Raw genomic sequence first — 27,533 nt, 5'->3', positions numbered from 1 at the left:
AAGAAAACCAGTCACTCTCTCACTCAGCCTGACCTACCTCACAGGATTGTTACTGTGGGGAAAATAGCTGGAGGAAGGAACGTCAGGTATGTTTGCAACCTTTATCAAGCAATAAAAGCAGGATGAAAATTAAATCATTCGTTCATCCCAGATTTTTAACAAGTCTCCCTCCGAGCTTGGAGTATCTTCAGAAACTCAAACTTAAGCAACACACAGAGTTTCCCAACTTGCGCAATCCCTTTCGTCACTCTGCGCCAGGAAGTAGAGGCCAACATCTGGAAAAGAGGAACTGCAGGAGTTTTGCTGAGGGTTTGAAAGCACCTTTTGAACCCAGAGATAGACCAGGAGAAGCCATCTTAGAGACACGAGGTAAGCTGGAGGAGGTGGAAGGAGAAAGAAAAGTGCCGCTGCTTCTAGGGCTGGGGGGACCCCCCAGGGAGACGTCTCACACAGTTTTAACTTGCTGAGGCCAGGTTGAACTTACAAAAATTGTTAGCTGGGGAGGAACTGAGTAGAGAAGAGCTGGAGGGGACCTGCTCACATCCTTTATTAGACTTTTCATGGAGGCCACTTTGCCCAAGGTAGAGTTATAATGCTATCCTTGCATCCCATGCTATGCCAAAGTAAGCTTTACTTCAAGCTGACTTCAGTTCTTACTATCTTCTTCCAGTCTGAGGTTTTCTTGGCACTGAAAATGGATGGCAGCCCTGCCCCAGCTTGGTCTTCTGGGAAAGCAGGACTCTCAACTCCATTCGCAGTGAAAAGAATGCTTTCACTAAAAACCAAATGGTTACACGTCTACCGAGATTCTCAGTCATCCAGGTTGTGGTTGTCCCAAAGGTGCTTTTCCAGGAGGCAACTGGACTTTCTTGTTTTTCTTTGAAGGCTTTTTGCTTCTCATCCAAGAAGCTTCTTCAGATCTGACTGGTGGGTGGGGAATGGAAGGATTTATACTCCTTGCAGACAGCTGGTCATTTGTATTCTTTTAGAGAGTCGTTGGGGCCACTTGGAGATTTATCTGTGTCTTCAAGGTCACCTGAGTCCAGCCATGACCTGGATGACTGAGAATCTCCAAGGTGATGGTGGTTTACTTTTGCCAAAGAAGCTTGCTAAGTGTAATTCCGTGGAGGGCCTGAGGGCCTCCTCCCTGAACTGTAGAACTACCATTCTCATGGTTTGTTGCTTAGGATTCCGAATAACGAAATGGGACAGGCTTCAAGAAACAATTTGTGGTCTATCACAAGTTGTCTACTGTAGCAGGGTTAGATGAAGGTCCCATTCTAGTTGAGTCATGCTTTGTTCATGGGGTTGTCCTTGCAGCCATGGACATCGTGGAGCGCATTCTAGCAGTTGCAAAAATCATCTACGGTCAATATCAGCAGATGAAGTACTGCAAGAAGCAGAAAGAGCGCCTTGTCAAGCGCATGGAGACCCTTTTGAGACCTATTGAGCTCCTCCAGGCTCAGTCCACCAGCAACCTGTCCTCCAGTCTGAAATGGATGCTGCAGAAGATGTTGGACCTTTTGCTTGAAGCCCAGAAACTTTTTGAGAAGCACAATAGACATAACATGCTGGAGAGGTTTATGAAGGCTGGTCAGATGCTGGAAGAGTTTGCAGATCTGAACGAGCGCTTCGGTGACATGGGTCAAGGACTTTTGCTGCAGCTGCAGGTGGAGCAAAAGGTGCTAGTAAGCTTCGCGAAGTGTGTGGTGAGCAAGGAATGCTGCCAAGATCTAGCGGAAGACAAAGTTTGTTGGAAGGAGATGGCCAGAGGTAGGGCTGTATTTTGCTGAAATATCCTTCCTTTGAAAAATGGGACAGGAGATCTCTCTCGCCCTTTCTAGTAAGTTCCAAATGTTTCCAAGCAATTAAAGTCAGGAAAAGCCATCCCAGCTACATAAAGGGTTTGGGGAGGCATCTTCAATGGGAGATAAGATGCTAACTTATGCAGGGTGGAAATTCTGGTGTTTGGTTCCTCTGTGGGATTCTCATCAGGGAAAGCTGCCCTATGTTCTGTCTTCTTCTGGAACTGTCAGTAGAGTAGAGTAGAGAACCTTGGAGGTCTTCTAGTCCAGCCCCCTGCTCAAGCAGGAGAACCTATACCATCTCAGATGTGACTGTCTACTAGACCAGGGGTAGGCAACCTTGGCTCTTTTATGACTCGTGGACTTCAACTCCCAGAATTTCTGGGAATTGAAGTATACGAGTCATAAAAGAGTCAAGGTTGCCTACCCCTGGTCTAGACTCTAGTCTCTTCTTAAAAGCCTCCAGTCTTACACATCTAAGTATGCTTTTTGGGCCACAAATTAAAGTTGGAGAAGGCCCCTATTTTCATGACCTTCCAACCTTTGTATTCAGATTGTTGCGTCATGACAACAACAGTCAGCAGTACCATTTCCTGGTATTTTGAGATCTTAGCAGCTTCTCTCTGTCTTCAAAAGAGACCATCATGATTCCCTTCCATGCAGAGAGGATGACCCAGGCCTGAAATCCGTGACTGCATGCGACAGTCAACACCAGAACATGAATATTGCCGCCGTTCGGCAACTGGCTGCCAAGCGCACAAACACGTATAGATGCTGCTACAAAAACTGGAAGGGAAAAAGAAACTTTTTTAAAAAAAAAATCTAGCACTATGGATGGATGCAACCTATCCACAGAGACAACCCAGCACACCAAAACCTACAAGAGGAAAGAAGAATGATAGAAGGTATTTTGCACCATTTCCCAATAAAAATAGTGTCGGGTAGAAAAACTCTGTCTTGCCTTTTTCTTTTCTATGGAGATTCTCGGTCATCCAAGGTCGTGGTTGGCCCAAAGGGTGCTTTTCAAAATGCAGCTGAACTTTCTTTGTTTTGCTTGAAGACATTTTGCTTCTTATCCAAGAGGCTAAGGATTTATATTCCTTGCAGTCTCCTGGTCATTAGCACTGAAGAAGCTTCTTGGATGAGAAGCCAAATGTCTTCAAGCAAAAACAAAGGAAGTCCAGTTGCCTCTTGAAAAAAGCACCTTTGGGACAACCGTGAGCCAGATGGCCGAGAATCTCCATAACATTTAGCGATGCGCTTCGGGATCAACACCCTTCGGATGGTGCGGGAGTATGAATGGATTTCCTGGAAAAAATCACAGACCACAGGACCCAGATAAACGTCCAAATGGCCTCAACAACTCTCAGAAAGAGTACTAACGACCAGATGACTGCAAAGCACATCCATCTTTCCATTCTCCACCATTTGGTCAGAACTGAAGAAGCTTCTTGGATGAGAAGCAAAACATCTTCAAGCAAAACAAGAAAGTCCGGTCACCTTTTGAAAGAAAACACCTTTGCGTCTTGCCTTTTCCTTCCAGTTTTTATAGCGGTATCCAGATATGCGTGTCATTGTTTTATTATTGTGGTTTATTGCACAGGCAACCAGATGTTCTGGCTGGATTTGGCATTTTGCCCGCCGATCGAGTCCTTCCCAGGGACCTGGGATAGTCTGAAATGGATGTTTGATGATGTTAGAGGTCTCCTTAAAAGGATGTCAGCTGTTCCAAACAAAACCCTTTTGCAATTGACTGATTTTGTCAGTACTGACGGTGCTCAAGGGAGCTCCCAATGTTTTGGGATTGCATCCAAGCCACCTATTACTATTGGTGCTACCTTTGCTTGCTTTTGCCACAGTTGTGCTATTTCTATTTGCAGGTCTTTGTATTTTGTTATCTTCTCCTCTCCTCTCCTCTCCTCTCCTCTTCTGCTGTCTCCAAGTACTGCCACGTCCACAATCCAGACATTTTTGCCACCCATTTCGCGGTTCAAGGTGACTCTGAGTGGCTTACAATAGGATAATGCAATGCACATAATGCACATAAAAGCACGCAGAGATTCAGTCATTCTGCCTCAGCCACCATTTTGACCTTTTTTTGCCTCATTCTTCAGATGCTGCTGAAAAGTCCCTCTGTCCCTCGGGCTGGTTTTTATTTTTGTGAGTGAAAAGTGCAAGATGTTAGCCTCATTTCCCCCCCCTCTCTTTTTGTTCCATTCAATCCTGTTTCCAGGGCAGCAGGAAGAAGCTTATGCAGAAATCACAGAGATAAACAAGCACTTTTTAACAAAGGTGACCTTTCTGTTAGAGATGAAAGATCATATCCTGTACAAAGGAGAATATTACAAAAGTCCGGTGGCCATCAAAGTCTTCAAAAACCCTGTGACCATCAACACAAAGTGAGTGAAGGATGGTTGTGGGGATGGTGGGAGAGCCTTCTATTCAGGTCAAAAAGTTAAGCCAACTTTTTCCTCCAGCTGCTATGTCCACTTTCTTCTTTTCACATCATTTATCCCTGCTGTTCTCACCTCCCCGTTTGATCTTTGCTCCATTGAAGTTGGAGAAAGTTGTCTTTCTGAACAGTCAGTTTCAGGTGGTTAATAGCAATGCTGCAAACGGGTGTTCCCGCTTTGATAACTGATGAAAATGCAGCCATTTTCTCTTCTCCTTTACTGCCCTTTTCCTTGCTTTTAGAAATCAGGTGCAGCGGGGTGTGTGTGTGTGTGTGTGTGTGTGTGTGTGTGTGTGTGTGTGTGAATAATAACGCTGCTGTGGAAACCCAAGGAGGAGCTGATAACGTTTTTATTTATTTATTTATTTATTTTAATTCCATTTATATCCCGCCCTTCTCCGAAGACTCAGGGCGGCTTACAAGCTTAGCAGTAGCCTTCATTCTATGTATATACCTGCTTATTAGGGCTTTCACACACACACCCAAGCGGCATTATTACAAAGTCAGCTTAATTGCCCCCAACAATCTGGGTCCTCATTTTACCTACCTGGGAAGGATGGAAGGCTGAGTCAACCTTGAGCCTGGTGGGACGCGAACCTGCGGGCTGAGGAGCTGGGGAGAAAGACCACACTTTTAGCTAATTGGGAAATGTGATTTATGACAGCTTATTGGGGGTGGGAGTTGCACTTTAGGGAAGGGAATTTAGTTTTTGGGTTCAACTATGTAGTACCGATACTTTGTTTCCCAAAGAAAATGTTCTTTAAGGAAGAATTTTGCCTGGACGTTCTCTTCATGGGTTTCATCTATCGGAACCATGACAGTTAAGCCATCAGGATGGGAAACTGATTTCTAGTCCCGCCTTAGACACAAACAGTAATAGCACTTAAGACTTATACACCGCTTCACAGCGCTTTACAGCCCTTTCTAAGCGGTTTACAGAGTCAGCTTCTTGCCCCCAACCATCTAGCTCCTCATTTTACCGACCTCAGAAAGATGAAAGGCTGAGTCAACCTTGAGCTGGTTAGGATCGAACTGCTGGCAGTGAGCAGTGAGTTAGCCTGCAGTAGCGCATTCTAACCACTGCACCACCATGGCTGCGCACAAAGCCAACTGAGTGTCCTTAGGCCCATCACTTTCTCTCCACGAAAACTGTAGGGAAATACTTGTCATTTGTTATTTTTTGGTACACGTTTTTTTATTTTTATTGTCCGTGCTCATTGTTTGTTTGTATGCTTGTCTTCCTTTTTATTTTTCTTTATTTTGTATTTTAACTTAGGAGATAAATAAAAAATATATCCAAAAAACAACAGCAACAACCCTGCAGGAACTGAAGAAGTCTCTGAGAATCAGACACGGAAGGAAAAAGAAAAACTGTCTTCTAGTGATAAATGTATTCATTTATTTGCACAGATTTGAAAATGCATTACCCTCAGTGACTTTAGTGATTACCTGGGGGATATGTCCATGTAGACCTCTGTGTTCTGTACCAGCCTGCTACCGGCCCTGCAGAAAAGGCAGGGACAACCCCTTTTACAAGAAGGCAAGAGGCTGGAATTACGCCTGCCAAATTTATTGCTACAAAAACAAATAGAACAAGACACAAACCAAGAAACAGGAGCTTTTCAAGCAGTTGCCTTCAGCAAACCAGCCCTCCCACGCATTCCCCTTTTAAACAATTCAGGGCGTGGCTTCTCTCTGCCTCCTTCCGAGGAGCCCCATTGCCTTCCTCTGTTTACTCCTGATTGACTGCCTCCTGCGTCAGGCGTCCTTGAACAGGGCCAGCTGTGGGTCATCTTCATCCACGCTGTCAGGCTCACACAGCTGGGTCTGCATCGTGACCAGATGGGAGGGGCCTTGCTGAGGACTCTCATCAAGCTCTTCAACACCCCCTCCTCCTCCTCCTCTGAGTCATCCGACCCAACTGCCGAACCCACAGGCTGACCCTGAATCACAACACTCTGTATTTAGAATATGGCCCTTAAATGCTGCTGTAATGCAAGAAAGAGGGAGGGGAGGGAAAGTATAAGTAGACCTGCAGGATTATGTCATTATGGCCAATCTCAATGAAGTTCTAGTTCTAGGCACCCTGTAGGGTTGGTTTCCTGACATGACCTACCTGGCAGGGCTGACCGAGGGATCTCTGAGAAAGTTTTCTTTCCATGGCTCTCCAGAATGATACCAGCATAAAGGCTAAAGGGACTGTTCCAGGAGGTGGGGGACACCCCCTGGATCACCACCACCTCCTCTGGTGCCCTTCTCCTCATGTCATACATGTGATGCATCCAAATCGGCATTTTCTTGGCAGCAAGTGGCTGGCTGTTGCTTTTGCCTTTTTTTTTTCTGGGATACCCCTGCCCTTCTGGATTTGGTTTCTGAGTGGTCTCCCATCCAAGGACTGACCTTCTCAGGCTTCTGAGATCAGCCAAGGTCAGTGCAGAGTTGCCAGCCGAAGTCGATTCCCAAGGAGAGGTTTTGGATTACCCAAAATATGGGCGGGGGATTCCATTACAGCTCTGAATGAAACGAGTCCTTCCCTCTCCTTGGGTGGGGCTTGGGGGCCAGGCCAGCAGCTCCTGCCAAAGACTGACTGTGCCCGGTTTCTCACAGGAAAGTGAGGCAGATCTTTGAGGAGGAGATCAGAACGCTGAAGAGGCTGGAGTCGTCCTACATCGTGCGCTTGTATGGGATCTGCATTGACGAAAGCGGTAAGACCCTGGGGGGGCTGGCCTTGGATTTCAAGAAGAGGGATGAATTCAGGGCTTATGACCACAGTCGGGCCCAGAATTTCCATCGCTGAGCAAGGCGGTTTTTAAGTGAGCCGTGCCAGATTTCACCACCTTTTTTTTGCCAGTTGTTAAATGAATCTGGCTTCCCCCATTGACTCTGCTTGTCAGAAGGTTGCAAAAGGGGATCACGTGACCCCGGGACATGGCAACCCGTCATCAATATGAGCCAGTTGTCAAGCGTCCCAATGTAAATCACGTGACCATGGGGATGCTGCAATGGTGGTGGGAGTGAAAAATGGCCACAAGTCACTTTTTCCAGCACCGTTGTAACTTCAGTCGCTAAATGAATGGATATACGCCGAGGACTGATGCAACCTCCTCTAACTTCACCCACACTCTTTGTGCAGAGTAAGGGGAGGGTTTTCTGCAGAAAAAGGGAAGTGAGGAGAGGCTGTAATAATGGTGCCATCAATCCATATTGGCAGAATTGCAAGGTTTATTGCCGGCTTTTCAGACCCAGCTCTTCAACCGATTGTGGAAAGCTCTGAGCGGGGATCCAGACTCCAGGGGCAGGATCTCATAGGCACCACCATTCAGCCTCAGCTCCCCCAGCAAGGAGCTTAACGTAGCCACAGATAGCTTTTTGCACAAAACCTGGTCTTGCCTATGAGCCAGATGTGTGTATTTCATTCCAACTTGCTGTTTTTCAGAGTTAGCAACTTGAAGATGGGTGGGCTTCATCTCCCAGAATTCCCCAGCCAGCTATGTAATCCTCGACTTACAACCACAAGTGAGCCCAAAATTTCTTTGCTAAGTGAGAGAGTTGCTAAGCGGGTTTTGCCCCATTTTATGACTTTTCTTGCCACATCTGTTAAGTGAATCAGTACAGTTGTTAACACGGTGGTTAAGTGAAACTGGCTTCTTCCTTGAGTTTATTTGTCTGAAGGTCACAAAAGGGGATCACATGACAGACACACGCCCCCAGGACACTACAACCGTCATAAGTATGAACCAATTGCCTGTTGTGTGAATTCTGATCATGTGACCACAGGGATGCTGCAGTAGTATGAAAGAGCCGCTGTAACTTCGAATAGTCACTAAATGAATGGTTGTAAGTCAAGGATTAGCTGTACATGCACGCGCTGTGATTCAACCAGGAGATTGCAGAGGCCACAGGATTGTGTCCCCAAGGATCTCTCTATCCCCACTTGGTTGAAACTAAAGTTGGTCTCAGAACAGCCTTGGGGATCCTGGAGAGGAAGAAAGGCTCTTTGATCAAGTTCAGTAAAATCGGAAAGTGCCAGTTGCAACCTAGAGTAACCAAGGAGTTAAGGAGACCGTAATGACTTTGGGTCAGTCTGTTTCCTTCGGTACAAGGTGTCCACAGAGCTTCTTTAGGGGAAAATGGGAGACGAAGGGCTTTTAGTGAGGCCTCCATAGCCTGAAGCAAAATGTACATTTACAAAAGAGAAGTCAGACAAAATCTGGATGGGAGGAGGCAACTGGTTTAGGCTGGTGGGTGCAGTCACAAAATGGCTGCCATGGTAGGTGGGCTCAGTCACAAGCAACCCAATTCCGGGTTGCAGACAGAACGTGTTAGGAATGCCATAGATTGGGGACTGTCATCTGGTGGGACCGCAGAAAAGGGACTTCCCGGTGGTGGCCATGCCATCGTTCCTCTGAGGTAACGGTTGGCCTCTATTGCTTTTCCAAATGAATCTAAAATGTGGTTTTGGCCAGTGAACCTGGGTCCTGCGAATGGAGACGGAACTGATCAAGCAGGTGATTTGATTGTGCTGTTGCTGCCATTGGGGTTGGGATGGGTTTTATTATATGATGGAGTTTTAAAATTTTGTAAGCTGCCTGGAGTCACCTATGTATGAATTGGGTGGCTATATAAATTTATTTAACAAAGAAACACACGGCCTATTCTCAGAAAGCCAATAGGAAAAGTCCCCCAAAGTGTCCCTTCCATCTTGTTTCCCCCCCTTTTTTTTTCTTGGCAAGTGGTCCCACCTTGAAACACAGCAGTGGGTGGAAACCACTTCACTTTTATTCCTCTAAAAGTGCAAATGAGAAACCATGTGTGTGTGGGTGTGTGTGTGTGCGTGCGTGCGCGCATCTGCGTGTTTGTGTGAAGTTTGGAAACAAAGAAGTTGGTGTTCTCTGTGCGGTCCCTTACTTCTGCTTTTCGTTCAATGAAAAGGAGTTAAGCAGAGGAGGGGGTGGTGTAGGTGGGTTCCCTGTGCTGTTCTGGCTTGGGATTGAGGAATGGTCTCAAAGATGGTCAGGAGGCAACTGGACTTTCTCGTTTTATGTTGAAGACATTTCATTTCTCACCCAAGAAGCTTCTTCAGCTCCGACTGGATGGTGGGGAATGGAAGGATTTATACTCCTTGCAGACGGCTGCTCATTTCCCTTCCTTTAGAGAGTGGTTGAGGCCTCTTGCAGGTTTATCTGTGTCCTCAGGGTCACCTGAGTGGTGCAAATGGGTGTGGAGCCTTCTTGGAACTGCTGAAAGGACTGTGTTGTAGACTGGAGATAGATGATGCTGTATCCCTCCCCCTCTGTTGAGAGGAGGGTGTTCAGTCTTGACCTAGATGGCCTCTTTGACCCCTCTTTCAAACCAGCGGTCCTCTCTGTCCGAAATGTGGACTTTGCTGTCTTCGAAAGAGGGGCCTTTGTCTTTTAAAGGCAGGTGGACTGCTGAATCTTGTCCCGATGGGTTTGTTCTCCTATGTCAGTGATGGCGAACCTTTTAGAGACCGAGTACCCAAAAACCACCCCCGCATCCCCACCCTGCCCCTTCTCCACCCCGCCCTGCCCCCAGCCCGCCCCTGCTCCATTCCCCACCCCACCCACCCGCAGGGCCACTCACCGCCTCCACGGCCTGCCGCAGATCGCCATGGTGGCCCAGCAGCGCCATGGTGGCCACGCCCTCTGCCCGCACCCCACAGCATCAACTGCGGGTAACGGGGCCTGGGGGCGGAGTCTTGTCCCTGCTGCCCGGATGCCATGTCGTTGGCTATGCTGCTCCACGCGGGCCGTGCTCTGGGGCGTCTGTCCTCCAGGGGGGCTGCCGGTGAGGAGGGGACCGTGGGGGTAGGCGGGGCTGGGGCAATGGCACACATGCCCACAGAGAGGGCTCTGAGTGCCGCCTCTGGCATGCGTGCCATAGGTTGGCCACCACTGTCCTATGTTGTGCCATGCTATATTATGAAGCGACATGTCTTCCAAGAGGAAGCCAGAAAGTCCAGTTGCCTCGTGAAAAAGCCTCTTTGGGACAACTACTGTATGACCTGGGTGACTGAGAATCTCATAGATTGAGGAACGGAGCACCCGGGCCAGGAGAGCTAAGTGGGGAAGGCTCCCAGGGGTAGCACCCACTCATGGAGGATCATTGTTCCTTCAGGTCTGGTCCCCCAGTTCTCCATCATCACGGAGTTCTGTGAAAAAGGCACCCTGAGGGAAGTGTTGAGAAAGGAAAAGGACCTATCCTGGAAGGTTCGCAGTGACATGGCTTCGGATGCGGCCGCTGGGCTGTACAGGTGTGTGTGGCTGGCGGGGAGAAGGAGAAGCTGCTCCTGGGGGGTTGGTCTTCAGCATCAGTTCTCGTCTTATCCTGTGCTGACAATAGCGATAGACTTATATACCACTTCACCGTGCTTTACAGCCCTCTCTGAGCAATTTACAGAGTCAGCATATTTGCCCCCAACAATCTGGGCCCTCATTTTACCGACCTCGGAAGGTTGGAAGGATGAGTCAATTTTGAGCCGGTCAGGAATGAACTCCTGGCAGTAAGCAGTGAGTTAGCCTTCAATACTGCATTGTAACCACTGTGCCACCAGGGCTCTTCCTTCCTTCCTTCCTTCCTTCCTTCCTTCCTTCCTTCCTTCCTTCCTTCTTTCCTTCCTCCCTCCCTCCCTCCCTCCCTCCCTCCCTCTTTCCTCTTTCTTCCGTCCTTCCTTAGCACTTAGCAATAGCACTTAGACTTATATACCACGTCATAGTGCTTTACAGCCCTATTTAAGTGATTTACAGAGTCAGCGTATTGCCCCCCCAAAATCTGGCTCCTCATTTTATCGACCTTGGAAGGATGGAAGGCTGAGTCAACCTTGAGCCAGTCAGGATTGAACTCCTGGCATGGGCAGAATTGGCCTGCAGTGCTGTATTCCAACCGCTGCACCACCACAGCTCTTCTCAGCTTCACCTTTCCAGGGATCTCAGTCCCAGCCTCCCCATGTGGTCTTCAAGACACTCCGGCCCATGAATGATGAGCTTTAGATCATAGCAAATGACTCATTGACTGAGCCCTGAGGCCAGCCACAAGCTGCTCCTCTGCAGAGTTCTCTAAAGATATTAAAAATATACCTATGCAAGGTAAAAGAGTAGTTCCTCATCTTTCCCTGGAAGTGAACTGCCACAACCACCTACTAAGAACCACCATTTAAGTAAGACAAGCCAATATCATTGCAGTGGGCTCCTGTGGGACCTGCTGGACCTCTTCATTAAAATATAATTTAATTTCAATTATTAGGAAAACCTCGCACGTTTGTCAAAACCCAAGATATTTTAATGTTCATATCTGAATCTGGCAACTTTATGGAAGATCGTCACTTGGGATTTGGGAATTTGTGACACACACACACACACACACACACACCGTGTGGTGGTGCATGTATCAAAGATCCTTCTAGATCATTCACAGATTGGAGTTTAAATTTGTACAAACGCCTCCCAATTTTCAGCTTCAGCATAATGCCAACAAGCTCCAGAAAGTGCAGAGAAGAGCCACAAGAATGGTTAAAGGCCTGAAAGAATAAAACGTATGAAGAACAGTTGCAGGAACTGGGTATGGCCAGTCTAGAGAAAAGAAGGACTAGGGGGGACACGATAGCAGTATTCCAGTATTTGAGGGGCTGCCATAAAGAAGAGGAAGGGGTCAACTTATTTTCCAAAGCACCAGAAGGCAAAACAAGAACCAACGGATGAAAATTAATCAAGGAGAGATTAATTAACCTGGAATTAAGATTTCCTGACAGAGAGGACATTTAACTAATGGAACAGCTTGCCTCCAGAAGTTGTGGGTGCTTCATTACTGGAGGCTTTTAAGAGGAGACTGGACAGTCACTTGTTTCAAATTGTATAGAGTTTCCTGCTTGAGTAGAGGGTTGGACTAGAAGACCTCCAAGGTCCCTTTCAGCTCTATTCTGATTGATGATGTAATTCCTCCTTTGGGAAGGAGATGTTTTCTGATGGGTCCTGTCCCACCAGCATGGAAGCAGTCAGAACAGCTGTCCACACACAGCCAGGTCAAACACCATTCCAGCCTGGTCAGTTTCACCCTTTCCTCCCAAGGATTCAACTGACCAGCACTTGAAACATTTTCCTCTATTTCAGGGCTTTTCAACCTTTTCACCCATTGTACCACTTTTAGGATATGGCAACATCCGAGTACCACCAGTCGCCTAGCAAGGGGTCAAAAACTTGATGACCAAAAAAAAAGGGAGGGAAAAAGTGATGAAGTACAGGTAGTCCTCGACTTACAACAGTTCGCTTAGTGACTGTTTGAAGTTACAATGGCAGTGAACAAAGTGCCCCCCAAGCCACAGCCGAGCAAGACACCTGCCTGCCTGCCCGGCGGCACTCTTCCTCCTGTCCGAGGTTTTTATTGTTGTGAGCATTTCTGTTGAGGATTGGCAGTGGGGATGGGGTGAGGGGGTGTTTGATTTTTATTCCCCCCCATCTATCTGCTGGGTGGTTGCAGCAGGTTTTGGTCACTTCACATGATCCTGGGATACTGTAACCATCATAAATATGAATCAGTTGCCAAGCATCTGAATGTAAATCACAAGACCCTGGAGATGCTGCAACATTCCAGCTGATTGGCGCTTCTTCTGGGCTCAGCAGAAGCGCCAGGATCAGTGCTGAGCTCCAGCTGGATCCTGGCGCTGATCCTGGCGCTTCTGCTGAGCCCTGACAGCCCTGCAGCTTCAACCGTCTCTTGCTCAGGCTTGTGCGGTGCTGCCACCGGTTCAGCTCATTCCCCTCCCCTGCTACCACTTTTCTAGTATGGTCGAGTACCACCTGCCAGGTGCCAATGTACCACAGGTGGTACCCGTGCCACTGGTTGAAAAGCCCTGCTCTATTTTATGGAAGAACTCAGGCACAAGCTACTTATCAGCAGAAATGGTTGTGAAAAATGTGCAGCTGATCTTCCATAAGATCAATGTCTCCTAACCATATTGTTGAAGAAAGGACAAGAGAAAGAGAAAAGTTGCTGGTTAAGCAGCATGGCCACAGCAGAAAAAAGACCAGGGCAATGGTGGGATTCAAATAAGGGAACAACCGGTTCTCTGTGTGGATGCCACTTTTGGACGTCCATTCTGGGCCCAGGCCACAAAAAGTTAGCTACTGATTCTGCCAAAGCGGTGTGAACCGGCTGAATCCCGCCACTGGACCAAGGGTTGCAGAACACAATAGCCAGATGGGAGGGGCTGGTGAGTGGGAGCCCTTTGTCTATTTTTGGTTTTTCCAGGAAAATACTCCTTTTAAAGCTCTTGCCTGCGTCAAATGTGGGTTGGTTACAAGATGGAGACTCCACAGTGAGGACACCCCTCAGCAAACGAAAGTGGGGCATCTTTGAGCCAGCAAGGAGGCTGCGTGGTGGACCCCAAAAGGGATCAGATCTGTCCCAAATTTGGAAAATGGCACCAAGTGGGCTTCTACAGGAGATGGCGTCTCTATTATTTATTGATTAAATTCATTGAATTAAGTTATTTATTAAAATGCAGTGCTTGCCCATCTCACTAATACAGCAACTCTGGGCACTTTTTTTAAAAGTTTTTTTTTAAAAAAAAGTGCTTTAAAACAATTAAAATTAGAACAGAAAGATTAAACATTAAGAACCAAGATGATGTGCAGCCTGGGGGTTAAGGATCTTCTCTGCCTTGTCAGCCAGGCCCAATGCAGGAGGTCCTTGTTGGGGGGCCACTGGCCAAGCAGGAGAGACATGTTTTTAGGCACTTCTGGAAGGCCAGGAATGTGGGGACAGATCTCACCTCTGATGGGAACATGTTCCAGAGGTGGGGCCACAGCAGAAAAGGCTCTCCTCCTGGGCCCCGCCAGTCTTGCCCGTAAGACAGGGGTAGGCAACCTTGGCTCTTTTATGACTCTTGGACTTCAACTCCCAGCTGTGCTGGCTCAAGAATTGTGGGAGTAGAAGTCCAGGAGTCATAAAAGAGCCAAGGTTGCTTAGCCCTGCCCTAAGAGGCATGTGGCACAGTGGTTAAAATGCAGTATTGCAGGCTGACTGCCGTGGTGCTTTGTTTGTAAGAAAAAAAGGTGCTGGAACTAATGTCTTGTTAATCTTTTATTTAAAAAATAATATATTCAGTTTTTAACATAAATTTAATTTATTGTATTTAAGGAAAATGTTCATAGTAAATTTTGCACTAAAAGTTAAAAAAAAGATTTTCAATTCACCAACGATTATTTACCTTTTACACATAGTCAATCACTGTAGACACACCCCCACACAACAGTTGTGTAAGAAAACATAACTGTCGTCGCCCGCAGTAAGCACTCAGCGCACAACCACACGACCAATCACAAGCTGAGCAGTGCCACAAGCCGAGCAGCACCATTACAACCAGCGTGGATGAAGTACGCATGCATCAGACTCGACGCACGAGCAGCCTGTGTGCATCGTTGTAATGATTTTGCCACCAATCTGCTATGCTCGATAGGGTGATTCAAGCCCATGTGGACCACACATCAAATGTTCAAAAGTTATTTTTAAAACTTGGAAAATCCATCAAAAAAAAAGGTGCCGAAACTCTATTCCGGTACGTTCTATGTCAAAAAAAGCACTGCTATGCCAACTGCCAGGAGTTCAATCCTGATTGGCTCAAGGTTGACTCAACTTTCTATCCTTCCGAGGTCAGTCAAATGAGGACCCAGATTGTTGGAGGCCATAGGCTGACTCTGTAAACTGCGTAGAGAGGGCTGCAAAGCACTGTGAAGCGGTATATAAGTCTAAGTGCTGTTGCTATTGCTATAAACTGTCCGTAAGAACCAGATGAATCTCTTCCTTTTTGTTGGCTGCAGGTTGCACCACACAGGAGACAAGTGCCAACTGCATCGTTGCATCAACAGTTCCAAATTCTTGGTTGCCAAGGGCTACTGTGTAAAGGTGAGGTCTGCATGTAGCGTTTCTGTGCTATAAAGGTAATCCTTGAGTTACCACAGCTCATTTAATGACCCTTTGAAAGTTACAACAGCACTGAAAAAAGTGACTTATGATGGTTTTCACACTTACAACCGTTGCAGCATCCCCGTAGTCATGTGATCAAAATTCGGCTACATGGCAACTGGTTCATACTTATGACGGTCGCTGTGTCCCGGGGTCACGTGATCCCCTTTGGCGACCTTCTGACAAGCCAAGTCAATGGGGAAAACAGGTTCACTTAACAACTGTGTGACTAACTCAACAACTATAGTGATTCACTTAAACTGTGTCTTAAAGGCAGTGACCATAAAAGCCTAATTGTTGTGGAACTGTAAGAGCAGGCTTGTATTTCTCCTCAGTGAGATCATATTGGAGATAATGGGAGTAAAACCTATGTGAATCTGCCCTTAGGAAGTCGTGCTGTAAATGAGGGAGTATCTTCCTAGCATTACCCAGCCGTCACCAGTGAAATAAGCCCTCATTGTACTATTGTGGGGAGGTATGAGAATGGGGGATGATTTTGGAAGAATCTCTGGGCGGGTGAATGCCAAAATTACAGGGACTCCCTGTTAACACAACTTCATTCTTTGTCGATGCACTTCCAAACAGGCTGCAGAGAACTCACTTTCTCTCCGTTCCATTCAGTTGTCAGGATTTAAACTGGACCAAACAGAGTCATCCATCAGTCAAAAAAGCAAGAACAAAGTTCCCAGAGAGGTCTCTTCTTTAGCTTACATCTGTCCAGAGGGCCTGGCCTCTTTACATCATCCATACAACGTGGCTAGTGAAATATACAGGTATGTGTCCTTTCTGCCTCTTTGCAGCTAGGAAGAGTGATGCTGGGTCAACACATTGTTGTCTGGAGCTCAGAATGGCCTAGGGGTAACGGGGTCAGGTTCAGACCGAATTCCGCCTTGCTATGTCCTGTTAAACTTCATTAATTTGAAATTGGATTAGGATTGCCGGTGTATGCGGTTTAGCCTTTTCCGTTTGTTTGGAATTCACAGTATTGTGAAAATGGTTTAATTCAGTATCAAGGTTAAGTGTGTGTGTGTGTGCAGACAGGCAGGAAGTACACAATCTATGGCAACATGTGCCCCACCCTGCTCAGGCATATCTCTCCAGGGACCCTTTTGGGAAAAGAGGCCGAATGTCTGTAATTTCTGTGGCATCAAATCTCCCCCAGTTTCCTTTCTGGAGATTCCCTCAAGTGAGCAACTATGAAAGGAGGAAGTGGCAGATTTCAGATGTCCTACTAAATTTATTTAACCGTGACTTGACTAAATTCCAATAACTGTGTGTGCACAACATAGGATAGGGTAGGATAGGATAGGATAGGATAGGATAGGATAGGATAGAATTCTTAATTGGCCAAGTATGATTGGACACACAAGGAATGTATCTGGAGTGCATAAGCTCACAGTGTACATATAAACAGCAAGTAATAGGTCATGGTTCATAAATCATAGTTGCAATCATTAATCATAAGTGACAAACAGAAATCGATAAATCATAAGATTTATAGAAGACAGTAGGAAAGAGATGAGGAAAGATGAGAAATGATATTGTGCAGTAGAAATTAGGTGGTCAGCACAGTGATGACCCACTATCTTTGTGTCTAGTTGTTTTGGCATGCAATGCCCTATAGCGCCATCCTGAGGGAAGGAGTTGAAACAGCTTATGTCCAGGATGTGAAGGGTCTGTAGATATTTTCTCAGCCCTCTTTCTGACCCGTGCAGTATACAGGTCCTTCATGGAAGGCGGGCTGGTTGCAAATGTTTTTTTCCCCCTGCAGTTCTATCCGTTGAAGTCTGTACCTGCCCTGCTTGGTTGCAGTGCCAAACCAGACAGTTATTGAGGTGCAAATGACAGGCTCAATAATTGCTCTGTAGAACTGGATCAGCAGATCCTCAGGAAATCTGGGCTTTTTTTAAAAAAAACAACCAACATATTAAGCTATAAACCTAGGACTAGTGGCCACTGTAGCTGGATTCACACTTCGAGGCTTAGCAGGATGTGTGAACTCAGCTTTCCTTGAGAAATGAATCTACAGGAGTGACCGGGTCACGGCTAGTGGTCCACTGTGGAGACAGGATCCTGGGGAGAAGGGGAGGCAGGCCTCTCTTGAGAACGGGGACCCCAGGAGGCAGCACTGATTCTGCCTTGGTTGCAGGCTGCCACCTGGAGGGAGAGGGCAAAATGCCATGACACACCCTTGGTGTCGTTCAAGGTGGGGTCGTGGGCCATGAATCCCACAGTGGCTCCATCTACACAACACATTAGCAGCTTGCTTAGCCACGGTTTGTTGAAAAAGCCACTGCTAGCTAGCTTTGCAAAACAGGAAAACCATAAAAGCCTTCAGTAGAACCGTGAGGTGGTTTATTTGTTTGCAGCCTGAATATATTGGTGGCCCATGTGTCCTCAGCCCAGCAGGGCATCCTCAGACGGACCATCCCCACTCTTGATAATGGCAGGGAAGGAGCTGCCGGCTCTCTCCTTCCCTGAGTGACAGCTGCTGCCTTCCTTTCTTTCAGCTTTGGGATCGTGCTGTGGGAGATCGCAACTGGGAAGCTCCCCTTTTCAGGTGAGGGCCGGGGTCTTCTCTGGGGGAGGTCTGGCTTCTCTTCTATGGGGGAAGATGCTGCAGGTAGAAAGGGCATAGGGGTCTTTCTGTGGCACAGCCTCTATGAAAAACATAGAATTGTGAGGATGGGAGGGACCTTGGAGGTCTTCTAGTCGAGCCCCCTACCTGAGGCAGGAGTCCTTATAGCAGACATGTCAAACACAAGGCCCGGGGGCTGGATCCACCCAGCGAAGTGGTTTCATGCGGCCCGCGAAGCCATCCTGGAAACAGTGAGGGAACGGCCCCCACTGCCTTGGCTCTGGCCCAGAGACCCTCCTTCTGCCAGAGACCCTCAGATCTGTCCCACTCCTGCCCGGGCCCCCATAGTCACCCTTGATGCCAACCATGTAGAGCTGGCCACGCCCACCCAGTAGGCCATATGCACTCTAGCCACGCCCACCCAGTAAGCCACGCCAACCCTGGCCATACCCACCCAGCCCTTGAGGGCAACCACAATGCTGATACGGCCCTCAATGAAATTGAGTTTGATACCCCTGCCTTATAGCATCCTGGACAAATGGTAGTCCCATATTTTCTTGAAAACCTCCAGGGATGGGGCACCCAATGTTGGGAGGCAAGCTGTTCCATTGTTTAATTGCTTTCTTAATCAGAAAATTCCTCCTTAATTCTAGGTCGGAGTGATATGCAGGTTCTGAGGTTTTGCTGGTAAAAAATACAGGAAACCAGAAGTTGCCTTCAAGCTTTACGTTTTTTATTCAGCTGAACATAAAGACGGGCTCCTCTAAATGAGAGCAGCCCCGAAAGACAAGAAATCCTTGTATTTATTCTTTCTGATTACATAAGCAGGCCATCCAGCAAAGCTGGCACGCATACGATAAAGATTTCACCCCGTAAGTCTGGCATGCTGTAGATAAGAGAGCAGAAGTAACAAACATGTTCCCTTTTGGATGTTTCCCTAAAGATATCCTATGTTCTTGGGTGGGTTAGGACATTGAGTATTTTCCTTGCTGGCCTTTCATGACCCTGCATCCAGGACTTTGCAAGAGCCCAAAGACAGTAGGGCCATCTGCACATTCACAATTGATATTTACTATACTGTCCCCTAATTCCGGGTCAACAGGATCTCTCTTTAATGATCTTCCACCCGTTACTTATTGTCCTGCCCTCAGATGCTTTGGAGAATCAATCTCCTCTGTGACAGTCCCTCAAATACTGGAAGACAGTTTTCATGTCACCCCTAAACCTTCTCTAATGTCGGGGCTGTTTCTCATGGCATTCCCACAAGCAGTGTTTCTTAACCTTGACAACTTTAAGAGACGGGGGTTGACTTCAGTTCCCAGAATTCTCCAGCCATCCATGAGGTCCACCCCGCTTAAAGTTGAAATGCGGGGGTAGTTGAAGTTCACACATCTTAAAGTTGCCCAGCTTGAGAAACTCTGCTCTGAGGCCTCTCAAGCTGCCTTACTTACCCTTTGAGCAGTACTCCAGATTTGTCTTCCTGATGACCAGTGGAAGCCTCCGTGCTGTGGCCTACTTCCCCATCAGCAGGGAAGAAGGAAAGCAGAGTGGCTTGCAGGCAGGATGAGAGAAGGGGTCTTGCTAAAGGGAAACTGCTCCCTTGCCCCCCAGCTCTGGTCAAGGCTGATAAAGAACATGGAGACCCTCCCTCTTGCCGTGGTCTTAGCCCAACTTAGCAGTTGGAGACAGAGCACAAGCAGAGGTCCAGGGACACGACATTGATTCCAGATTGGCTGCGTTGGAGGCTTCCGAAATGGAGGAGTTTTGAATCAAAGCCTGTGGAAGTGAAACCTGGGTCAAAGACCTTCCCAGATCTTGGATTGAGGAAGTTGGATTTTCTGAATCTGCACAGAGGATCCCCGAACTTCCTTTTTATCTGAGGAGGCAAAGACCAGCTGGCTACAGTTTGGGGTGATTCATTGCTTTCCCGCTTGTCTCTTTTCCACAACTGCTGCTCTTTTTCGTCTTGGGCAGGTCTGGCCCATCTTTGCAACAGTCAGGAAAGATCCATCTTTCAACACACTCTAGGAGGGATGGTCGCAGAAGATGATCAGCCAGGCATTGCTTAAGCACTCCCCCTATTATTTTGCTTTTACAAAGATTTATTTATTTATTTTATTTATTTAAATTTATATACCGCCCTATTCCCGTAGGACTCAGGGCGGTTTACAGGGAAAATTAAAAGTTAAAATACATCACATACAAGATCTCTGTGGTGTGGCCAACAAAATCTGCTGACATTATTGGTGTCTTGGAAATGAAAAGTCCAAGTAGAAAGGGTAGAAGGCAGCAATAAAAAATAAAATACAGGCATTTTATGTCTTTGGAGATTCTCAATCATCCAAGTCATGGTTGTCCCAAAAGTGAACACCATGTCCCAATCTTTTCTTGAAAACCTCCGGTGATGGAACACCCACAATTTCTGGAGGCAAGCCATATGTATATACGTCTATGTGAATTCTTGTCACCGCTCTGATTGTGATTCTAGGTTGCAACTCTCAAGAAATCTATCAGAAGGTTTATAAGGAAAAGATACAGGAGCCTTTAGGAGAAGATTGTCCATCCTATTTACAGAAAATCATCAACCAGTGTCGGAGTTATGACCCTTCCAAGCGCCCAACTACGGAAGGTATGAGAAAGCATCAGGCATTTGGCTACATGGTTGGGTTCACAAATATCAGTAAGCCATAATTTGCTTTTAGCTATGGTTTGATGCATAACCTATAGCTAGTTTTATATATAACACAACACTAAATGGCGCACCAATATTGGGGTATTTGGGGAGACATGAATCTAGACATGAGTACTCCTCCAAGCTCACACTTCCTTATCTCACTAGCTGTCAACGGTCCCAACTTGGTCAGTTGGAAAAGAAAGATTCCTGGTCCATGTTTAGCCAAAGGTACACAGGTAGTCCTTGACTTATGACCACGATTGAGCCCAAAATTTCTGTTGCTAAGTGAGACATTTATGAAGTGACTTTTGCCCCATTTTACGACCTTTTTTGCCACAGTTGTTAAGTGAATCACTCCAGTTGCTAGTTTAGTAACCTGATTGTTAAGTGAACCTGATTTCTCTATTGACTTTGCTTGTGAGCTATGATGACACAGTGGTCAGAATGCAGTTCTGCAAGCTACTTCTGCTGACTGCCGGCTGCCAGAGGTTTGGCAGTTCGATCCTGACCGGCTCAAGGTTGACTCAGCCTTCCATCCTTCCGAGGTTGGTAAAATGAGGACCCAGATTGTTGGGGGCAATTAAGCTGACTCTGCAAACCGCACTATGAAGCGGTATATAAGTCTTAAGTGCTATCGCTATTGTCAGAAGGTCACAAAAGGTGATCGCATGACACCCCGGGACACTGCAACCATCATAAATATGAGTCGGTGGCCAAGCATCTGAATTTTGATCACCTGACCATGGAGATGCTGCAAAGGTTGTAAGAGTGAAAAAAGGCCATGTGTCATTTTTTCCCAGTGCTTTTGTAATTTTGAACGGTCCTTAAATGAAGTGTCGAGGACTACCTGTACTTTACTAAAGCCAAAGTGGTTACAGAAGAAGCAAAGCTGGATCTGAGATTTTTGTGCGCTAAAGATACGGTTAACTTTCCCTTGTTCCAGGCTAACCCCCTGGTTATCAGTCAATGCCCAATTAAGTGTTAACAGATTGCCGCTCCCGTTGTGCATTCATCGGTTCCACATTCTTTTGGTGTTACTTTGAGATGGGATGGGGCAGCTTGGTTTTGATTCATCCAGGTTTCTTCCCTGCATCCCTTCCCCCACTGCTCCCTCTTCCATTACTGATGTCAGGCTGTCAGCTTGCAATGCACAGCTCAGCAGAATGGCAGCCATGACGCTAGCAAAGATGGAATTGACACTCATTTATTAATCAGACGAATGTCCCTGTGTTTCGAAGTTTGAGCTACAAAACCGAGGCAGGAATGTTTCTGAAAACTGATGTATTTTCTTGCAGTTATTGTGAACCAGCTCCTCATCGACCAGGATGACAACATTAACCATTTGATTTCATGAGTGGAAATCAGTGATCGTGGAAGATGTCTTCTATCACCTGAAACTTCTCTCTCTCTCTCTCTCTCTCTCTCTCTCTCTCTCTCTCTCTCTCTCTCTCTCTCTCTCTCTCTCCACGTTGCAATATTCTTTGGCTCTTTGAACCACTAGCCTGCTTGGCCAATAACTCAAACCTCCTATTGGCTTTGCAAATTGTGGGGGGCTTGGGGTAGCTAATAAGGAGTCCTTCCCCCCCAGATGTTGAATGCCAATGTCATACCTGCCTCAACCTAGGCCAGGGGTAGGCAACCTTGGCTCTTTTATGACTCGTGGACTTCAATTCCCAGAATCCCTGAGCCAGCTGTGCTGATGGGAACATGTTTCAGTGGTGAGGGCCACAGCAGAAAAGGCTCTTCTCCTGGGCCCCGCCAGTCATGCCCCTAAGACAGGGGTAAGGCAACCTTGGCTCTTTTACGACTCGTGGACTTCAACTCCCAGAATTCCTGAGCCAGCTCAGGAATTCTGGGAGTTGAAGTCCACGAGTCGTAAAAGAGCCAAGGTTTTCTACTCCTGACCTATGCTTCTAAGTAAAAATGCTCCTTAAGTCCATTGGTTGAGAAAGGTGTAGTTTACTAGAAGCCACGTGAATTACATTTGTGTAAAGCCAGAACGGAGAGTTCGCGCCAGGCGTTTGCCAGCTAACTTTCCTCCCTTGGTCCCTTCCCATTGTGTGTCTCTCATTGTCCAATCCAGTTTAAAAGGAATGTTCTGGAAACAGTCACTCTATGGGTTGGCATTCTTCTCCCGAGATAAGGACGTGGAAGATTTTCTCACAGAGAGGGGTCTTCCCAGTTCAGATTCGCTTTCCCCCAGGCCCTCGTCCTCCCTTCCAGCCTCCCCCCCCCACCCTCGCAGGGTGCAGGACAGACTGGCAGAGAGGTGGCAGTTCTGACAGCCATGCAAGTCCGAGTGTGGCTGAAGGAGAAGTGCAGCTCTGCTTGCCAGTGGTGCCATTCATTTCCTCCAGCTGTGGATGCCGGCAGGGAGATAATGCCGTGGACCAAACTGGACTGGATAGTGCCCCATTTGTTTCCTTTATAAAAAGCAGGCAGGGCCTCTGGCTCTTGCAGAGCCTTCAACCTAAAGCCGCTCTCCCTGCTTACCGGATCTCAGCACAGGTAGATCTTTGACTTTGAGGCCAAAGTTGAGCCCCCAATTTCATTTGCTACGGGAGACATTTGCTAAGTGAGCTTTGCTCCATTTTTAAGTCTTGTCACACTTGTTAAGTCAATCGTTGTAGCTCTTCAGTAACATATCTGGCTTCCCCATTGACTGTGCTTGTCATAAGGTCGTAAAAGGGGATCATATGACCCCAGGACATTGCAACCATCATAAATATGAGTCAGTGGCCAAGCGTCCCGATCTTGATCATGTGACCATGGGGATGCCGCAATGGTCATAAGTGTGGGAAAACAATCGTAAGTCACTTTTTTCAGTGCCGTTGTAACTCTGAATGGTCACTAAACCAACTATTGTAAGTCGAGGACTCCCTGTATGATGTTGTTCCCTCTGTGTGGATCCTCTCCTTAAATTACTAACCCAGCTCAGCACCAAACATCCTGGTTGCTGATTTTTCTAGAATCAAATTGCTTCTATCAGAATCTACTTCGATGGTTACAGCCAAAAATTGTCCCATGTTTTATACCATTTGCCATAATTTGACTTCAAACACCTCCTAAGTATTTGGCGTTTGGAAACATTTCAAATGCAGCTCTCCATTTCGTTTCTACTTTAATGGTTTAGATCTTTACTGTCAACTGAATCCTGTTTTTGCCTTAATTCCACTGGCTGCCAGAATCTTTCACAATATACTCATTATAAAGATAGACCTCGACTTATGATAAGTGAACCCAGAAGCAAGGTCGCAAGTCGTGGTGGTTGTTCAGTGAGACACCGTATCACTGTGCCTGATTTTACAACTTTTTATGCGACGGTTGTTAAGTAAATGAATCCATTATACCCAGTGAGCCTTTGTTGTCAACCCGAAATAAATGCTGGAAACTTGCAGTCACGTGATCTCAGGACACTACAAGTGGCTACAAATGTATTGTCAAGCACCAAAAATGTGATCACATGGTATGCGTCTGTGTGCGATTGTGCTTTTGGACTGCAAAATCCAATTGTAAGTAGTTGTGGGACTTTGTTGTAACTTCAAATGGTCCTCAAGTGAGTATATTATAACTGGACTCTTAATTTTTAGTTTTGAAACCAAAATAATTCCTTATGTATTCTTCATTATACATTACATCCCTACATTTTCTCTGGTTATATAATTAATCATAGCTTTTCCATGGTTTTAATTTTTACAGTTCTCTATATTTTAAATTGGCATTTTTGCTATTACAATCATTTAGTTGCCTGGTATAAACTATATTATATATTACTATATTAATTTATACATCCCAAATTCCTAACGTCGACTGGCAATTTTACTTGTATTGTTACACTAAACAACCCTTCACTTGTTGGGTCATTCTTTCAGAGATATTCCCTCAGCAGATTCCTCAAGGCCTTCCATAATGACAGAATTTCGAATGTCCTGCCTTCACTGCAAAAGTTGGGAAACATTCAAAGGTGTCTCTGCTTTGAAAGCAGCCATCTTGAACAGCGTAGCTCAAACATCAGCAGTGGACCACAGGCAACGTCTTAGGATATTTTGTATTACGTCACAATGTGCTTTATGAAAGTTTTATGTCATCAAATATTTCATGAAATTTGCCAAATTTCAATTCCACAGGAATCATGGTTCTGCCAGATTTTGGATGCATTCTACAAGTTAGTCCATTTGAGGTACCTGGATTGTTAGGTTTTGCCCTGTTATGCAGTTTCGCACAGTTAAAGGTTACAGATGGGAGTTTTAGTAGTACATAGAAGATGATTTTATAGCTTGTTTTACTCTAATCAATTGTGACTCTTTTGTTTTGTTTTGCTGGTCAATGACTGAAATAAAATGACTGACTTCTGTTTTCCGTAACTCTTTGTAACTGCCCAATTCAGTCACATTTGGACAAGCCCCCCACAATTTCTTGAAACCCCCTCCCCAATACTGTTTTGCCAATGGCAGTCAGCAAATAGATGCCCCATCTCATTGTATTTATTTGTATGCTCTTTCAGTTAAAAGAAGTCGACACCTAGCTTGCTGCAAAACCAAAGTGCAGCTTCAAATATTTTTGTCTTCACAAATGTTTCTACAACACGTAAAACACTTAAAGATAATGGGACAGTCGTCAGTGTTGAGGACGGATCATAAATCACCTTTTTCAGTCCTGTTGCAACTTTGGACAGTTGCTAAACAACTGGTTGTAAGTCGAGCATTACCTGTGTAAAGTGATGTCTGAACTGCTCAGTTTTATTGATCTGTGTATTGCCTTTGGATGCTGCCTTACTTCAAAGTTTTATTGATCTGTGTATTGCCTTTGGATGCTGCCCTACTTCAAATGGGTGGCTCAAAACAATAAGAATCAAAAAACACCACATCCTTCCAATTAGCAAGTACAAAAGGGACCACAAAAGACAGCAAACCACAAAACCAATCCAAAAATATCATGAACACTTCGAGAAGGACTGGAGGCGGTTTACAACGCAAATCATTCATCACCACAATATCTATTTGCACAACAGCCTTAAATTGCTGGACTCATGCTGGCTTGGCTCTTAACCTTTTTAAGAACATCCTGCTGAGAAAAGGCTACCTCAGCCTCCCGTTGGACAATTTCATGCTGCTGTGCTCGCCCGCCATTTGCTTTCCTTCCTAGGCAGGTCTTCCCAGCCACACACCCCTCTATACCTGGGTGTGTTCAGTTTACATGACCAAAGTTAAAACTTCAAAATGTGCATAGGCATGCACTCACACAAGAAGTAACAATAATCACACACACACACACACACACACAGAAGAAATAAAAAAGAGATGGATAAGAAGTAATGGATGGAAGTGTTTTAAGAGAGACCTAACTGGAATTAAGGAAAAATTAGCTAACAGGGAGAACAATTAACTAGTTGCCTTCAGAAGTTGTGGGTGCCCCATCACTGGAGGTTTTCAGGAAGAGACTGGACAGCCATTTGTCTGGAATGGTCTCCTCCTTGAGCAAAGGGTTGGACTAGAAGACCTCCAAGGTCCCTTCCAACTCTGATATTCTGTCATTCTTCAGGGATAGCCTCATTGCCATCAAGTTCAAGAACCATTTTTGAACAGTGACCCAGAACTTAACTTTAATTAATTTTTAATTAACCAATTTTAATCTCTCTGCCTCTATAGATTGACTGTGTTTAAAAGACATAATGGATGAGGAGTTCATTTTACTGGACAAGACTGACTAATCTGATTTTAAAATGACAGATTAAAAGAACGATAAGGAAAAAGATGTTTCAGAAGACATACAAAAGGAACTAGCTAATGTCTTAATAATTAAAAGAGATATTTAGTATATTGCATTGGTATATGTAGCCTGGCACATCAACCTACTATGGAGAGGAAAGAATCTCTTGGGGATTCTTCCAGTCGGGGCGCAACGATCAGCGCTTTGGAGAATTAATTGAATTGAAGCAGCTTTGGAGAATTCATTGAATTGAAGCAGAGCTGCCGCAAAGAAGTCATTTAATGGCTAGAAACTAAGATGAGTGACATTCAGCAAAGTTTCTTGGCTAGCTAGAAAGAGTGGTCTCCAAATGTATGTTTTCAAAACTGTCAATTTTGATTCTTGAATTTCTGAGTTTTCAAACTGTCATTCCTGGAGGGAGCAGTGTCTATTGATGGACTAGCCCAGGGGTAGGCAACCTCGGCTCTTTTATGACTCATGGACTTCAACTCCCAGAATTCCTGAGTCAGCTGACTTAGGAATTCTGGGAGTTGAAGTCCATGAGTCATAAAAGAGCCGAGCTTGCCTACCCCTGGGCTAGTTCCTTTATCCAATTAAAGGAAAATAAATAAAGGTTATTCTTTTATAAATTGTATAAAATGTAACACCAATGAATTGTATCAAATGTAACACTAAGATGTGGGGGCCATCTACAGTATTTCCTGCTTAGACAGAGAATTCACACATGGTAATCAACAAAGTTCTTTTGAAATGTTAAAAAGGATGACTTCAAAGACTAACTTAAGTTTCTTAGGGGGGGGGCATGTATCGAGAAAAGAAAGTATAAATGCCTAGTTTGAAACTTGCTCAGTGTGCTCTTTGAACCCAATCCAACTTGGGAAGGGTCTAAGAGGCCGCATTTGCAAACGCTTTCTTTCTTCTTTATTTTCTTTATTATTTTCAATTTTCTTTTCAATAAATCTTTGTTTTTGTTAACCAGACTTGTCTTTGAGTTGTGAGTATCAAATTTTGGGTTTTTAAATCTCACACAATCTTGTTTAGGAAAAAGGTTACAAGTTAATCCCTGTCTCAGGAAAGAATCTGATGGGTTTAATTAATTTTATGTATTTTTCTGTGTTTCGGTTCTAATCCTGTCAGTCTTAATTGCCGGTAGCCGGTCCTGCATTCCTGTGGTTAAGCTTGTCTTCAATGTTGTTCAAGTTGTGTAGCTGTTTTGTTTGCACTTGGGCTATCTTGATTGAGGCTGGGGGTTCTGAAAATGAGCTAGACAAAAGGACTCGTGATTTAATTAATTCCTTTTTGGGGGGAGGGCTTATTTCTACTTTGGAAAGATTT

At 45.7% G+C, this 27,533-nt stretch overlaps 1 protein-coding gene and 1 long non-coding RNA gene across 2 annotated transcripts; both read left to right on the top strand.

Moving 5' to 3' along the window:
* Positions 1-322: 322 nt before the first annotated feature.
* MLKL (mixed lineage kinase domain like pseudokinase) lies at positions 323-22,297 on the top strand. Its single transcript, XM_083370731.1, has 10 exons — positions 323-369; positions 1,321-1,773; positions 4,039-4,204; positions 6,865-6,962; positions 10,396-10,531; positions 15,093-15,177; positions 15,859-16,010; positions 17,748-17,797; positions 20,304-20,444; positions 21,785-22,297. Exons 2-10 carry the CDS (start codon positions 1,323-1,325, stop codon positions 21,841-21,843), a joined length of 1,338 nt encoding a protein of 445 aa, XP_083226857.1. The 5' UTR covers positions 323-369; positions 1,321-1,322; the 3' UTR covers positions 21,844-22,297.
* An 87-nt stretch (positions 22,298-22,384) lies between these two features.
* LOC310645270 lies at positions 22,385-27,173 on the top strand. The gene is made up of 2 exons (XR_014493464.1): positions 22,385-25,181; positions 26,138-27,173. It is a non-coding gene; the product is annotated as an uncharacterized lncRNA (long non-coding RNA).
* The last annotated feature ends 360 nt before the right edge of the window (positions 27,174-27,533 follow it).

Source organism: Vipera ursinii, assembly GCF_947247035.1.
Source record: "Vipera ursinii genome assembly, chromosome: 10".
NCBI lineage: Eukaryota > Metazoa > Chordata > Lepidosauria > Squamata > Viperidae > Vipera > Vipera ursinii.
The sequence above is the reverse complement of the archived record's forward strand: the minus strand, read 5'-3'. Positions and strand labels throughout refer to the sequence as shown.